Raw genomic sequence first — 14,771 nt, forward strand, 5'->3', positions numbered from 1 at the left:
TCCCACAATACATGTACGCTGAAAAATTCTTCTACTTCCTTTCCTGAGGCTTATTATCTAACTAAATGATTATTTTAAATTTTTAAACCAAATACGTACTCGACTCTCATTTGACTTGCGCCATCTTCGTTAACATTTCCCTGTAGCCATTCCGATACCCTGTTTTCACTGCTCTCAGTAGGAACTCCCTTAAACAAAACGAAAAATTAATAAATAACGTTAGTTTATTTTCGAGCACTGAAAGTAAGTCACCTGACTAACAGACATATGGCCCTTAAATTCCATACTGAATTGAAATTAAAGGCTGGTTTACATTGGCACAAACAAAATCATTAGAGCAATAGAAGAATGAACGTGCACCAAAAACGTTTTGATGCAATTCTCAACAGGAATAACCACAAAGCGTCTTCTACACGAGCAATTTTCATGAAACAAATATATTTGATCCTGTAGACGGCACAAAAAGTATTTGTCAACAGTTCCGAGTTTTGTGCGCCAGTAATGTCTTTGCACACCAGAGATGCGCAGAAACGCAGACGCAAAACGCAATGCTGTCGCAATATTTGCCACATTTTACGTGACGAGTTGTTATCACAAGCAATATTTCGTGTATTCGGAGTTGTATTCACATACCTCAATATCCCTTTGTGTGTCTTCGGATGATGAGTCGGACGGCTTGCGCTGGTAAAATAACAAAAACATTCTAATAAACATAATTTGAAAAATATTAGTAACCGTAAATGCATACGCATGCTTTTCTTATGCATGCTTGCAACATAATCCGAACAAATCTGAGTAACGTTTAGGCAATTATTTCGACCCATAGGGAGAGTACGCTCGAAAGACGTGTGCAATTCGACCCTAAAAGTTCCACTGATGACGAAGTTCTACTTCCTGATTGGCTGTTACTTACGCGCGAAATATTCAAAACCGCGCAACAACCAATCAGAGACACTACACGGATCTCTGTAGAGCTACGTCATCAGAATGGAATTTTTCGGTTCGAATTGCAGGCGCTTTTCGAGAAACGTCTTCTGCGTTTACTTAGGATAAACTACCCACTTACCCCCTCTCCCCCCCCCCCCCCCCGATTCTTTGCCACCTCACCTTGTTCCGTCCGGAAAAAGAAAACTGAAATTTGTTTTTAAAAGAGCTCAACGAAGACAACGGTGATGTAGACAAGTTGATTGCCAGATCTTCCTCCTCCTCCTCTTCCTCCTCCTCGCATTCTGTCAAATCTTCTAATGCGGCGCTGACAACTTTTCGTCGGCTTTCTCTGTTTCTTTCCAAAAGCTTGTTGCTCTTGCTTTCTGATTGCTCAGTTTCTGGTTCTTGGGGAGTGGATGTTACGCCTTTTCCAAGGCTGTCATCTGTATTGACTAGAATTTAAAAAGATTTTTACCTTTTAAAGGAGCTACCTCACGGGGATTTCGCAGATTGATAGGTACCTTAACCCTTGAAAACAATATCTTTGATAATAATATGTAAACATAAAAAAATTTGTGCATGCTCATCGGCTGAGAGAACGTCAATTAATCCCAAACAGTGCAGAAAGTTGAAATTGAGTGCAGGAAGTTGAAATTGAGTGCAGAAAGTTGAAATTAAATTGATTGACAGGAAAGTCGGAAAGCGCGCCAAAACAAAATGGCGGCCGATGTCGGAGTGTTTGAGAGAGCAAAAATCGAGCAAAAACATAACGATTCATGAAACGTTTGACCGAATTAACGAAAGTTATAAGTATATAAACCAAAGAACTAGGAATTGGACGTTTGTACAGCACAAGAGAGGCTTTACGAAACTACTGAAAGCTACCAATCGTGCGACGGCTCGTAAAGAAGAAAGATTACAAGCGTGAATTGAAGTTGGACATTTCAGCCCAAACCAATACAACTGAATAAGGATAAAAGCACCTGATAATGCATGACAGAGAGATTTAAAATTCCCTAGCGGTATCTGGATTTTACGAAGCCCGGCAACTCCGTTATGTTTAAGAACGAATCGGAAGGTAAGCCACTGAACACGTTTTGTTTGTCATCCACTTCAAGTGAAATTTTTGTATGTGTATTATTAACAAGTAATCACATTATTTTTCTCGTACAATTTGGGATAAATCAGCACTCGTAAATTTTTCAAAGATTATACGGGCTCATGCAATTTGGTTAGCCTTTGAAAAATTTACTCGTGCTGATTTATCCCAAATTGCACTCGAAATCATGTGATTACCTATACAAATTTATAGGAAGATATAACCTTAATTTGCGGATAGAAATCAAACTTCGCACCCATATTTTGGTTCTCAACGTGAAGGTATTGCCACTGAAAAACTGGGTCGAGCCAGCATTAATGCTCTGGTGCCCAGGGGGGTGGGGGAGAGGGATACTCTGGATTTAAAGTGACAGAGATGATCAAAGGATTTTTTGGGGGGTTAGAAATGTTCGATTCTGAGATATTTTTGGGTAGGTGTTAGTAAATAGTTAGTAATAAATAGTAAAAAAATATGCATTTTGTGGGGTGGCTTGATTTTAGAAGCGATTTTTGGGGGGTATGAAAAACAATTTAAAGACTCGTGGTAGTGCCTTGGCTGCGTAGTTTTGCTAATAAAGTACAAGTAAAGGTGCAATGGTTTTTCTTTTACAAGTTAAAAAAGAAATTACACATTTACTCTTGGGATTGGTAGGACTATAGGATACATGACGATGCTTTATTTCCGTACCTAGATTGCCATTGCTGGGTGCAAAATCTGCCAGAGGATTTCCAATCATCGCTACATTTCTGTATTCCAATGTTTTCATCTCATCAATGAACTGAGACCACGTGCTGCAAAAAGAAAAGAAATAAGTCAGATGGAAATCAAGATTCACATAAACATTCTACCTAATAATAATTCTACAGTCAACTCTCTCTTAACGGACACCTCTATAAGACGGGCACCTTGTGATGGTCCTTGCCGTTTTTCAGTCATTTTACTGTAACAAAACTCTCTGTAAGACGGACACCTCTCTAAGACGGACAACGGACACTTTGAAACCGCCAACGGACACGCACAAAATGTTATTTTTTTAGTGAACAATACTTCGAAACTTGGTATCAACATATAGCATAGTAAGTCAGCGCCTTTAGAATACCAAACTTACCAAAAACAATCCGCTATTAATAATGTATTACTTCTCTGCTTAAGTATACTATTATGGCACCAAAGAGGTAGTTTTCTACTTACATATTACCGTTTGTAATGAACAAAATGACAAGTCGAATTTCTGATATTATTTTTGTTTCACTTTATAGGTTTTGCTAAAGTAAGCGACTCAAAACAGACGTGTATTCGTTGTGCATAGCCGTTTAGCTTTATCTTCTCAAAATTTCTGGTGTCACTTTAGCTCGACTCTCTATAAGGCGGACACCTCTCTAAGACGGACAGTTGGGGCCGCTCCCGACGGTGTCCGTCTTAGAGAGAGTTGACTGTATTTAGTGGGGGGGGGGGGGCGCCTTTTATTTCCACCTGCAAATCATAATGCGCCCTAAAATCGGACTTTTCAAGGGATTCACAGTCACAATCTTTGAACCATTCCAATGACTGAGAGAACTTTATCGCGCGTTCATTGAACGAGAGCTATCCTAGTCCACTGAGTCCCTGAAGTTTTTCTTCCGCGCGCCCTTTAATAGAGGGTTGAACCCAAGCGCGAGAAGAGAGTCCAGGATAACTTGCAAGCTGTTTATTGAATTGGCTTTCCATGCAATTTAGTACAGTTGTTTCTTGCATTCATTCGCACGCTTGGACGCGTAGTTGAACTCTTCATTTGAGCGAGCAATTTTAACCTGAGCGCGCATCCCAAGCAAGTGACGCCAGGCTCCTCGTTTCTGATTGGTTCGTTCTGAGCATGCACACGCAAGTAATCCTGGACTCTCTCAACTCGCACCTAGGTTCAAACTAGAGTTATTTCTTTAAAGTTCGCCACCTTTAATAACCAGTCTCCTCTACTAATTATGGTTCAACCCCTATAAGGGCACACGGAAAAGAGAGTCCATGGACTGGACTAGAGCTATCCCCAATGAGGTAAAAATGACGTACAGTGTAACCTGTAGCATAACACTCTGTAAGGAAGCTTTAAGAAATCTAATGAAATTGTCACGACTTTCCAATAAACGAAAATTGGAGAGTTGTGGAATATTTATTGGGACATTTAGGGCAAAATTTGCGACAAACTCGTCAGCTTTAAGACAAAAATTGATTTTACAAGTTATCCAGCACGCATGCAATTCTGCACTGATTTTCTTTACAAATTGCTGGTAAATTTGCGATGTTATTGTGAAAACAAATTGACCATATTTTTTTGGCCATGGTCTATATATTATAGCTGAATTAAAATGATGCTATAAAATGTCCAAAACTTGGCAGTGAAATCATTTGCCTAGGGAACATGGTTCCACTTGAGTTTTGAACATTTTATTACATCATTTCTAGTGTATGTCTATAAAAAAAATTGAAAACAATTCATGAGGTCTTGTTTTTGTTATTTGACTTACTGTTTCGAACGATCTGCAAGTTTATTGGATTCCGGTGGTTTGCTCTCGCTTTCGTCCTCCTCTTCTTCATCGCTGCACTCAGCCAGTTCAGACAGCCTCGATTTGAATTCTGCCTCACTTAGATGACTGAAGTTGCTTTGCATGTCATCTTCACTTTGAAAAATAAAAAATAAAAACATAAGCCACACAACACATGACAGAAAAATTTCACTTGCAATTAATTGGGGTGAGCGTTATTTATAGACTTTCTTATTCAACGCAGATTACAAGTATCAAATTAAATTATTTTTTTTAACTTCTCCCAACTAGTGCTGTAGGAAAGGTATGGAAGCTCGACTAAGGAGAATTTACAAATAGACTGTCGTGGTGCCTATTAGAAAGGGGTTCGATTATCGATGTTCATCCTGTTTCCAGTAGGTGGCAAGTTTCCAAGTTAACAAATTCCAGTCTCCAGTTAACACAGCTATTCTCCCAGAGGAGAGTCAGGATTAGGAATAAGACATGTGAGTCATTTAATGAACATCCAACATGTTCCAAATCTAAAACAGAAAAGGGAAGCCAGGAAACATGTGATTTTGAAGTTGTATTTAATCAAGTCTAACTGGCAGGATGAAGCAGCTGTCTAAGGGTATCCATCATTATAGCCCACCGATTAATTTTTGCACGCGCTCATTGGACAACACGTATCATGTGGTACAAAATCGGACGGCGGCTATAACAATAATAATAATCATTTATATAGGGCTATTTAGCTAATCTTTCATTACATAGCGCTTTTCAATCGCTATGCTAAAATATAAAATAAAATATAAAAATAAAATACCTAACTAAATTAAATCTGCTGAGCTAAAAAATCAATACATGCACAAAATGAAGTATAAAAGTTAAAAATTTAAAAACTAAAAATATCATGATTATTCTACCGGACTTTAAGTATTAAGGGTATCACAGACAATATACCCTGTCCGATTAGATATCCGTCGCCCGATTTTTTATACAAGTACAAAACAAACGAAAAATGCCATCTTTTCTAGTCTAACGTTTCAGACAAATCACAGTGTTAAAAACATGAAACTAATCAACTTGAATTTATTTCAACTGCAATTACACTGTGATTATCACTCAAGGTTTTTTTCCCATTTACTGCGGCGATAAAGCGCATGGTAGAAATTAATCAGAGGGTTATAAAATAAATAAACCCCTTTCTGGCTTGCTGGTATATTGGAGTATAATGCCCTTGGCTGAAAGATTGTCCTCAAAATTTGACAGTTGCCCTCGAAGCTTCGCTTCTCTGCCAACTGTTCATTTTTTGGACAATCTTTCAGCCTCAGGCATTACCCTCCAATATACCAGCTGCCTACAGGGGTTTATTTACTAAATGATGTGGAGAGGATAATCATAAAGTAATAACATAAAAGTACTTTTCTGGGTGTGGAAAATATGCGAACCAGCGAGCCATGCAAGCCATGCGAGCCAGAAATCCCAAAACTACATATAAAGGCTTACTGCAAGCTACCTAAACTAAATGTATCTAGGCTATAATTCGATTGCTATAAAACTGCAGGAGTGCTGTTTAGGCCAACCAATGTTAGGTTGACTGGAATGGCTCACATGACTTGCAAGCCATGCGAGACAGCAATCCCAAATCCCAATAAAAGAATATAAAGGCTAACCACAAGCCACATAAACTGACCATAGGCTTATAAATTACCGGAGTGCTAATTAAGCTAACCAATGTGTTATTAAAGCTAAATGGAATGGTTCACATGGCTCGCTGGCTCATACACACATTGTCAAGCAGAGCTGTCATTTAGGGCTGCACCTTTTAATAGGTGTAACGGCTGAGTTCACTGTATGTATGGGTGAAGATGTTGATAATGTTATGTTACACTGGCGTATAGTGATAACTTAAATGTAGCGGCTGCTTAAAAACTTAATGACAGCCCTGGTCAAGACCCACCTTTTTTTAAAAAAATTGTTATTGTTTTTGTTTTGTTGCTTAACTACAATATTTTACCATGTTTTTGACTAGCAAGCTGTAGGACTATTTGGTCGTTATATAAGAAAGAATGCTGTAAATTAACACAGACATATTACTTTAAATTAATACCAATATCTCAACTTACTCTGCTCTCCCTTCCTTGATGAATTCACATTTAAGTTTTGCTCCAAGCCTTGCAGAGGCAATTTTCTTGGAAAGCGGTTTAAATTCCATCTCCAGGTCAAATCTAACCCCAAATGTAGAAAGAAATTATTGTTAATAAGTCATGCAGTAAGATTTATGTCAGTGAGATTTATGTCCCATATGTCTCATATGGTCAACGGACTGGATTATCCCTTTCACTGCAGGGGTACTACAGTACTTTCTGAATCAATATAGGCTAAAGATGTAATAAACTTTTGTAATTTCTGATTTTGTATTTAAGTTAGAAAACTGCTTCAACAACACTGTATATCTAAATAAATGCTTTTTGTTATAATTGCTGTTTTGCTATTGAATCTTTTTACGTTAGCTTGGGTAGCTGGTGTAAAAAGGGGAAGGGAGAAAGGAGGGTGGGGAGAGCTGGGGGAGGGAGGAAGAAGTTAATACAGCTTACACCAAAGGGACAGTAAGAGAGCCTGTACTTTGGAGGTGTTCATGTTAAAGGGGTAGTGAACTGTCTGTAATAGGAAAGTTTCTGTATCATAGAGATCTGTCAGTATTATAGGTGTCCGTAAAGAGAATTTGACTGTATGTCCACTACATTGCACAACAACAAAGGCCCGCAATGCATGCAGAAAGCTTGTAAGATAACTATCCACCATAGTACATTATAAGCCAAGCAACACATGCAGAGACCTAATATGATGTAGACTACATTGTGAATTATTATCATGATAAGATGCACAGGGTGAGGTAAAGGTTAGGTCTGCATACAAGCCAAGTGGCCCATCAAGCCAGAGCTTATCCTGGTTTCTGTAAGCATGAAGCAACTAGGAGTATTTCTATACTCCTCCCTAGATGAGATGCTAGTCCATCGCAGGGTTACCCCCAGCATTAAATTTGCTGGTACCTATTTATACACCAGGGCCCGGTTGTTCAAAGCACGATTAGGCTAATCCAGGAAGAGCGTGAAATTTGGTTTCAATTTTTTAACATTTCTTTGAGGCTTTTTGTTTATATTATCTCTCCCCCAGTTTTGACGTGGACCAATCTCAAACTTCACAAAACAGCTATGGAAAACCCTTCTTGACAAGAGAAATTAACATCCTCGATCATCTTTTAATCCTGGGTTAGCGTTAATCGCCTTTGGAACAACCTGGCCCTGGGTGAAGAGAGGCACTATGAGTCAGAGTGAAGTGTCTTGCCCAAGAACACAAGACAGCCAGGGCTCAAGCCCAGACCACTCAATCCAGAGTCCAGTGCACCAACTATTACGCCACTGCGCCTCCCAATAAATGTGCACAGAGAGCTAGATAACTAAAGGGCACCATATGCGTGCAATTCGTGCAGAGAGCTTGATGACTGTTGATACAGTACAAACTTACACTTCTGTGTCGGCAGAAGCGTACTCTGCCATGTTACACGGAAATATAGCAAGCTTCTTTCTTGCATCTGAAGTAACCTGAAAAGAGAGTTGCAAGTGCATTGTAACATGTTGTTACCATAAGATTCCCTTAGACAAAATCTAATTAATGTGAACAGAGAAAATCACCAAGTGGCATGGAATTGAATCAAAAAATTATTCCCAAAACCAGTATCAAAAAAAAATGACACTGTATGGAAGTTTGTGAGGAAAACTGATTTCTTAAGGTGGAGATGGGAGTGCATACACTTGTACATGTTGTGGTTTAAATTAATTTTATCTTTGGCTTAAATCTTTTCAAACCTGTTTGACTTTTATTTCCCTTTCTTTCAGATTATGATTATGAGACAATAAAATATGAAATTATGACAATCATGAAAAATAACTTGAAATCAAACTGGTTTGAAAATTTTGAAGCAAAGATAAATTTAAACCATGACATACACAAATGTCATGTGATTTGTATGATTGACAAGTTGATTACACATATTACATATTTTTTACACCCTGCTATAAGTCATACCATAAACTTTTATCTACAAATAATTATTAGGAATCCCTCTCTTAGTTCCTTGCTCCCGGGTGGGGGATAGGGCCGGATTATTAGGAATACTTACAATTTAAAGAAAATTGTACTAAGTATGGAAAGAACTTACATTTTCAAGGACAAACATGTAGTCTTTCTTTTTAAACATGACTCCAGTGAAATCCTGAAGAAAAGTCATATTTAAATATTAAGGAATGTTACACATGTGGACTAACAGTAAAAACACTTCTGTACAGATAAAATGTTGCCACACAATTAATTACTAGCTAATATTATTGACATGTGTCTTTATAAGTAACCTTGTGTATTAAAATAACAAATTTGCTGGCATCATTAAATACATTATTTGTCTGTATAATTATGCTTATGACACTGATACATGTGTAAAAAGGAAGTTAGAGCCTCTCTATGGGTACCCACGGTCTTTGTTTTCTTCGCAATTTTTTGGCAAATCTTCGTTTTTTTAAAGTAGATCTTCATTTTTACCTTTGTTGTTTTTTTCGTGAAATGTGGTCAAATGCCAAAATTCAGAAATTTTCTGTAGTGTTTATGAGTTTTGACAGTTTTTCTATCTGAGTGTTCAATTTGATCACGCGAACTTTGGTCAATTTCAGATCTTCGCTTCAATCTTGCCATCTTTGTTTTTTCCGCGGTGATCTTCGCATCTTTGATTTCTTCGGAAATACCCATAGAGTCAGGCTCAAGTTACTACACCCACTGTACTGTACTTGAGTCTTATAAGCCACACTGCCAAGCTATGCATACAGTACTGACACAGTGACTGTGTATGCAAAATTTATTATGTACATAATATTGTACATTGTACGTGTATGTATTACCTTGTAAAGTGTAACAACCAACTCCACAGAGTTAGGTGGGAACCAGTTGGCAGCATAACTGACTGTGCCTGTCTTTTCATCTGTTATTGACACTTTTGATGTGGGCTATAATTGGTGAACAAACAAAGAAATATTTCAATCAAGTATAACTTAAAGCAAACGTTAAAAGTTCAATCAAAAAACATACTTTTCAATGAACTTTTGCATGTTTTAGAAACATCTATTCTGACTGTTTCCTTGCCGTGAATTTTGACCAATAAAAGTATCACAAATGCAAACTAAGGTAAAGTGGGAGCACAACTGAAGATGCCATTATTAACTCTGCCCCCCTCCCCCCCCCCCCGCTACCTCCCCCACAGAAACTCAATAACCAGTTGGCACTTTTATTTATTGATCAGAAAGTTTTTTTACTTGACTTTGAAGGAAAAAAATGCATTTTGGTTGTTAAAAATGAACCCACCAACTTTCAACTCAAATTGCAAGTCACATAGTAACTAATATATAAACAACAACAGGAGGAGCTGCGGTTGTGCATGCGCAGTTGCGATCACTTTTTGGACTAGTAGAAGTGAATGTTTCGAATGTTTACATTTTTATGACCCTAGTTTAACCTCTTCATACCAGCTTCTGAGCTTAATTACTTCGTGTAGAGGGCGCTACATTATACCTTTTTAAACCCATGGTTAGTAGACGTATTGACTTGAGGTTTAACAATGGCAAACTGCGTCGAAGAACTCTGAGGAGAAAAGGGTTTTGGACAATATGGCGGCCGCTGTCATCAAAAGGGCAAATGTTTCCTACCACGCTACAAAGCCTAAGGGAAGTGCTTTGATTCACTTACAAACGCTAAAAGGTGAGTTAATGTGTTTTGAATTTTGTATCGTTAGTCATTCTATGCACATCGATTACACGAACTCGTGGATAATTTTGCCTTTAAAAACCCTCAATCGCCGTAAACCTTGGTCATTGGGAAACACTTCTGCTTGACTAACTCAGAATCTACATGTATATCCAACGCCAAATGGACAGGAATTTTACAAGAAAAGAATGTTTGTATTGGAAATTGTCGAAGGGAAATAAGTAAAAATCGGGATCTTGCTCAAATGTTTTAGACCTTTCCATGCCCGTTTTCTTCAAGGCAATTTGACTGATTTTGACATCCGTCTCACCTGCCGTGTACATGCCGTACAGTGGTTGATTGTAATGTTCATTCTGTGTGCTTGGTATAAACATTTCAAATAAACAACAACCGCTGGCATCGGGTAATATCTGAAGATCAGGCTTAGACAAGCCTATTGTAACATATTTATTGACATTTCTGATGATAATTTTCCTTCATTATGCAACATTCACACATATATCCAATAAGATTCATTGGAATACTTCGAGTTCTATATGTATTGTTTCTATTTTTACTACTTTGGCCACTGGCAAAAATCGGGCTTAATGTCTTAAAATAGAAATAATACTCTGTTTTCAGGGTCAAACGTATTAGCATATTTTTCCCACTTCCATTTGTTGTATTTGCATGTAAAATTATTTCGCTACTAGTAATACGTGACTCGCAGGGCCTCGCGAAGCTCTGGGTTTGGGGGGGGGGGGTGGGGGTGTTGTAAATAATGAGTGATAACCGGTTTTAACCGGTGATTTGTTATTGTTGCCTAGTAACGGGCATGCCCGCGACACCCTCGTTCCCAGGGTCTACTCCGCTTTGAAGATGGCGGCTCTTTCTGGTTCGTAAAGAGGTATTAAGCGTTGGGAAGCACAGGCTATTTTCAAAATCATCGACAAATTATTGGATAGTCGCATTTTGGACATTTATTTGAGGGCATTAAAAAAAGAGAAGAAGAACGAACGGCAGGAGGATTCGAACCCTCCGCCCGCCCGAAGGTTTATAGCCTGAATTATCATACTATCATTTATGACTAAATATCCACATACATACTTGAGTGGTTTATCTATAAAGCAAACATAACATCTGTCAAATAATTATTTTTTCTTTTCCTTTTTTCCTTTTCAGCTTGGCCAATCCAAGGCACCATTGTAAATGATTTACCAGGCCTACTGCATATGTTGCTTCACACTTTTTTGGGGAAGACTTGGCCATATAACTGTAAATTAAAGTGGTGTCCCAGTGGTATTTGCAAACTGCATACTGCAGACTGCAGAATGCAGAATGCAAACTGCAGACTGTAGTCAACTGCAGACTAAGAGAGTATATTGTGTTACCATTACCATTATTGAAAGCTAACCGAAGTGATATTCAGGTTAACCGGAGTAAAAAGTAGACAAATCAGAGTGCGTAATAGGCTAACCGGAGTGAAAAGTCTGCATTCTGCAAATGTCATACACTGAACTTTAAGTCAATGCACTTTGTGCTACATTCAGAAATGCCATGACTCAAACTGCATTTAATATTGTTGAATCAGTCAAGTTTGATCCCCAAATTATTACTGGAGCCCCATCCAGTCTCATAACACATCTGGGAAAGAAATAAGGTCAGTTGTGAATATTTGAATAAGAAGTGACTGCAATGAGTCCTCCATTATATTAAGAATGAGAGTGACTTTCATAAAGAATGACCAGCTGTTCTTTAGCATCAAAACAAAGAAGCATACATTTTGTCAGGAGGAGTAATTAAGATGGCCCAATGATCCTGTTAGCAAGAGCAGATTTTAGCAAGTTTGTTGAGAGAGACACATTTCTGAAACTAGTCCTGTGTCTTCAGTTATTTTAAGGCCAAATCTATCTGTTCTGCTGTTGATTGCCTTTTAAGGTGTAAGATTAGCCTGGCTTGGTGGAAGCAGGATTATAGTGCTGTTTGTTTTACAAAATGTTCTATTTTGTTTGCATTGAAATAAACATGAATACTTACATGTTAAAATGTTTTTCCAGTCTTCTTATGTTTACTTGTTGCTGCCCTACACTAGTATTTCTGGCTGTCACAGTCCATGAACATGTGCAATGCAGCCATAAGTTGCGTCTGTTTGAAATATTTATTTAAAGGCCTTTTTATATTTCCCTGCCCTTTCATATACCAAAACTTGTGAAATCCTACCCTTTTGTATACTTAAAGCCTGAAAAAGGTACCCCTTTCAGGCTGAGCCTATGAATATAGGCCATTATAGAGAGAACCCCCCCCCCCCGGCACCAAAGCATTGCTTTATATTTGCAAGAACACTGTGCTTTGAACTCTTTGTGCTGTTGCTTTTGTAAGGCTTTGATTTGAGGCATTTTTGCATGTAGCGAATATTACTGCAGCATTTTTCTGCTCTGGACAAATTTGAGTGCAAGAAGACCCCCAGGGGGGAGAGGGACTGGGAACACAGGATTTTAAGTGACGAAGTGATCGAGGGATATTTTTGTGTTTAAAATTGTCGATTCCGGGAAAAAATTTTAGGTAGGATAAATTGGCAAGAAAAATTTGTTTTTTTTTTGACCTGAAGCAATGATCCTAACATGTATTTCGCGGCCGTCACGCACCGTTCGATATGGCGGTAATTAATTCACACGCCAGCGATACGCGGTCTGCGATCCGCGGTTAGCGCATGACAACAGCAAAATCTCCTCCTGTTATAAACAACTAACTAAAAAACAAACATTTAATATATTTTACCTTCTCTGACACTTTGGAGCGGTGACTTCGGAACCAAACAATACTCAAACAGGTTGGCTGCCTGTTTATAATCATTAAAGAAAGACAAAAAAATTAATATTATATCAAGAAACCATTTTTAAAAATACTCAATATGACTCAAAAGCAATCTTGGGCTGGCAAAATAAAGTCAAGATTTATAATTATGTAACACCCATAAAAATTTCAAAAGTCTCCACTGACAATAGTTTGACCTTTTAAAATCAGTTAAATGCCCCATAGTATCAAACATCACAACAAGTCATGCTGTACCTAAAAAATGTGTTTGTCCTGTTCATAAATTGTTATTATCTGCCATCTAGGGAAAGCTGAGGGGAGGGGTTAAATAAAAAGTCTAGTCTGCATCCGAGCCTATATAGCTAGTGGCCCATACTGCTGGAGCTTATCACAGTTTCAGTAGCATGAAGCAACTTGGAGTATTCCACTCCTCCTGGATGGGACGCTAGTCCATCATGAATGAATGAATGATATAGGTGCTTATATAGCGCATTTACAAAGCTCAATGCGCTTCACAATTAGAATTATGGGATAAGACCGGACATCAACATATCAGGCGCCTTTGGCAGCCGCTATCCGTCCATGTGTATGATCTCACCCCACCACCTAACCCATAGAATAGAACAGACCACAACACCAGGAACTTTATGCCCTACTCTTTACGATGATTGTGTGGGTTCTTTAACGTCCCCTGCTGATTATAACACTGAAGAAGCAGGAGACGGGGCCTACGGTTTATCGTCCTTATCCGAGAAGACTAGAACGTCTAACCATTTGCTGATCAACAGTAATTACAAAGACAGCACGTTCTCCTCGATTATTTTAAGACCCTGAGTGTTGGTCCGGTCTGGGAGTCGAACCCGAGACCTCCCGCACGATAGTCCGGTGCTCTACCAACTGAGCTAACCAGTTGGCGGTTTTAAATCATAGGGTTAACCCCAGCATAATGTTGCCGGTACCCCTTTATTCACCTGGGTGGAGAGAGGCACATTATGAGGGTTAAGTGTCTTGCCCAAAAACACAACATAATAGCCCCGGCCAGGGCTCAATCCTGACTGCTCAATCTGGAGTCCAGTGCACTAACCATTAGGCCATGGTCCCGCCTGCCAAGGGCGTTTAATAGAGAGGGTGCTTTAAATGTTATAATTTCAGTGGTTGATCTAGGGGAGGGACCCAGACAGTCTGGGTCACCACCCATGAGTGAAAAACAAAAGCCCAGAAGGCCAAATATCCCCCACCACCCCCCCCCCTCCCATCTTAGGCTAGCTTATTGAAGCAAGTTGCCATCCACGTCTCCCATTTGAAGCCACAAAGGACCCATTCTAACTCTCCTGTCCCTTCCCTCCCTCTTATTAGTTTCCAACACCACCATAGAGCACTTCTGAATCTATTACTTCCTGTACACGTTATGAACTTTGGTTATACAAATGTTACTGGGTGATCATGATTCCTCTCAAAACATGGGTAAACAAATATGCTAAGGCAGCAGTAGCATTGAGGCATTTTTGTTGAACGAATTGTAAAAAAAAAAACATGCTAAGCTTACAAAACCAAGCATGTTTACAATTCAAAGAATTACTTAATAATTAGGTGATCATCAAAAACCAGGGATATATATAGTAAATGAGTTGTTATATGAAGTG

General features: G+C 38.7%; 1 protein-coding gene across 2 annotated transcripts in view; it reads right to left on the reverse strand.

Moving 5' to 3' along the window:
• The window catches only part of LOC144654526 (uncharacterized), a 46,506-nt gene that overhangs the window by 30,974 nt on the left and 761 nt on the right, over nucleotides 1-14,771 (reverse strand). For both annotated transcript variants that reach the window (XM_078514680.1, XM_078514688.1), the window contains exons 2-11: nucleotides 13,093-13,153; nucleotides 9,477-9,581; nucleotides 8,747-8,800; nucleotides 8,053-8,129; nucleotides 6,651-6,752; nucleotides 4,525-4,677; nucleotides 2,714-2,817; nucleotides 1,108-1,379; nucleotides 634-681; nucleotides 100-188 (exon numbers count right to left, since the gene is read on the reverse strand). In XM_078514680.1, coding sequence (XP_078370806.1) covers nucleotides 100-188; nucleotides 634-681; nucleotides 1,108-1,379; nucleotides 2,714-2,817; nucleotides 4,525-4,677; nucleotides 6,651-6,752; nucleotides 8,053-8,129; nucleotides 8,747-8,800; nucleotides 9,477-9,581; nucleotides 13,093-13,153 — 1,065 coding nt within the window. The remainder of the gene's footprint in view (nucleotides 1-99; nucleotides 189-633; nucleotides 682-1,107; nucleotides 1,380-2,713; nucleotides 2,818-4,524; nucleotides 4,678-6,650; nucleotides 6,753-8,052; nucleotides 8,130-8,746; nucleotides 8,801-9,476; nucleotides 9,582-13,092; nucleotides 13,154-14,771) is intronic.

This window comes from Oculina patagonica, chromosome 1, assembly GCF_052425735.1.
Source record: "Oculina patagonica isolate OP01 chromosome 1, crgOcupat, whole genome shotgun sequence".
Taxonomy (NCBI): domain Eukaryota; kingdom Metazoa; phylum Cnidaria; class Anthozoa; order Scleractinia; family Oculinidae; genus Oculina; species Oculina patagonica.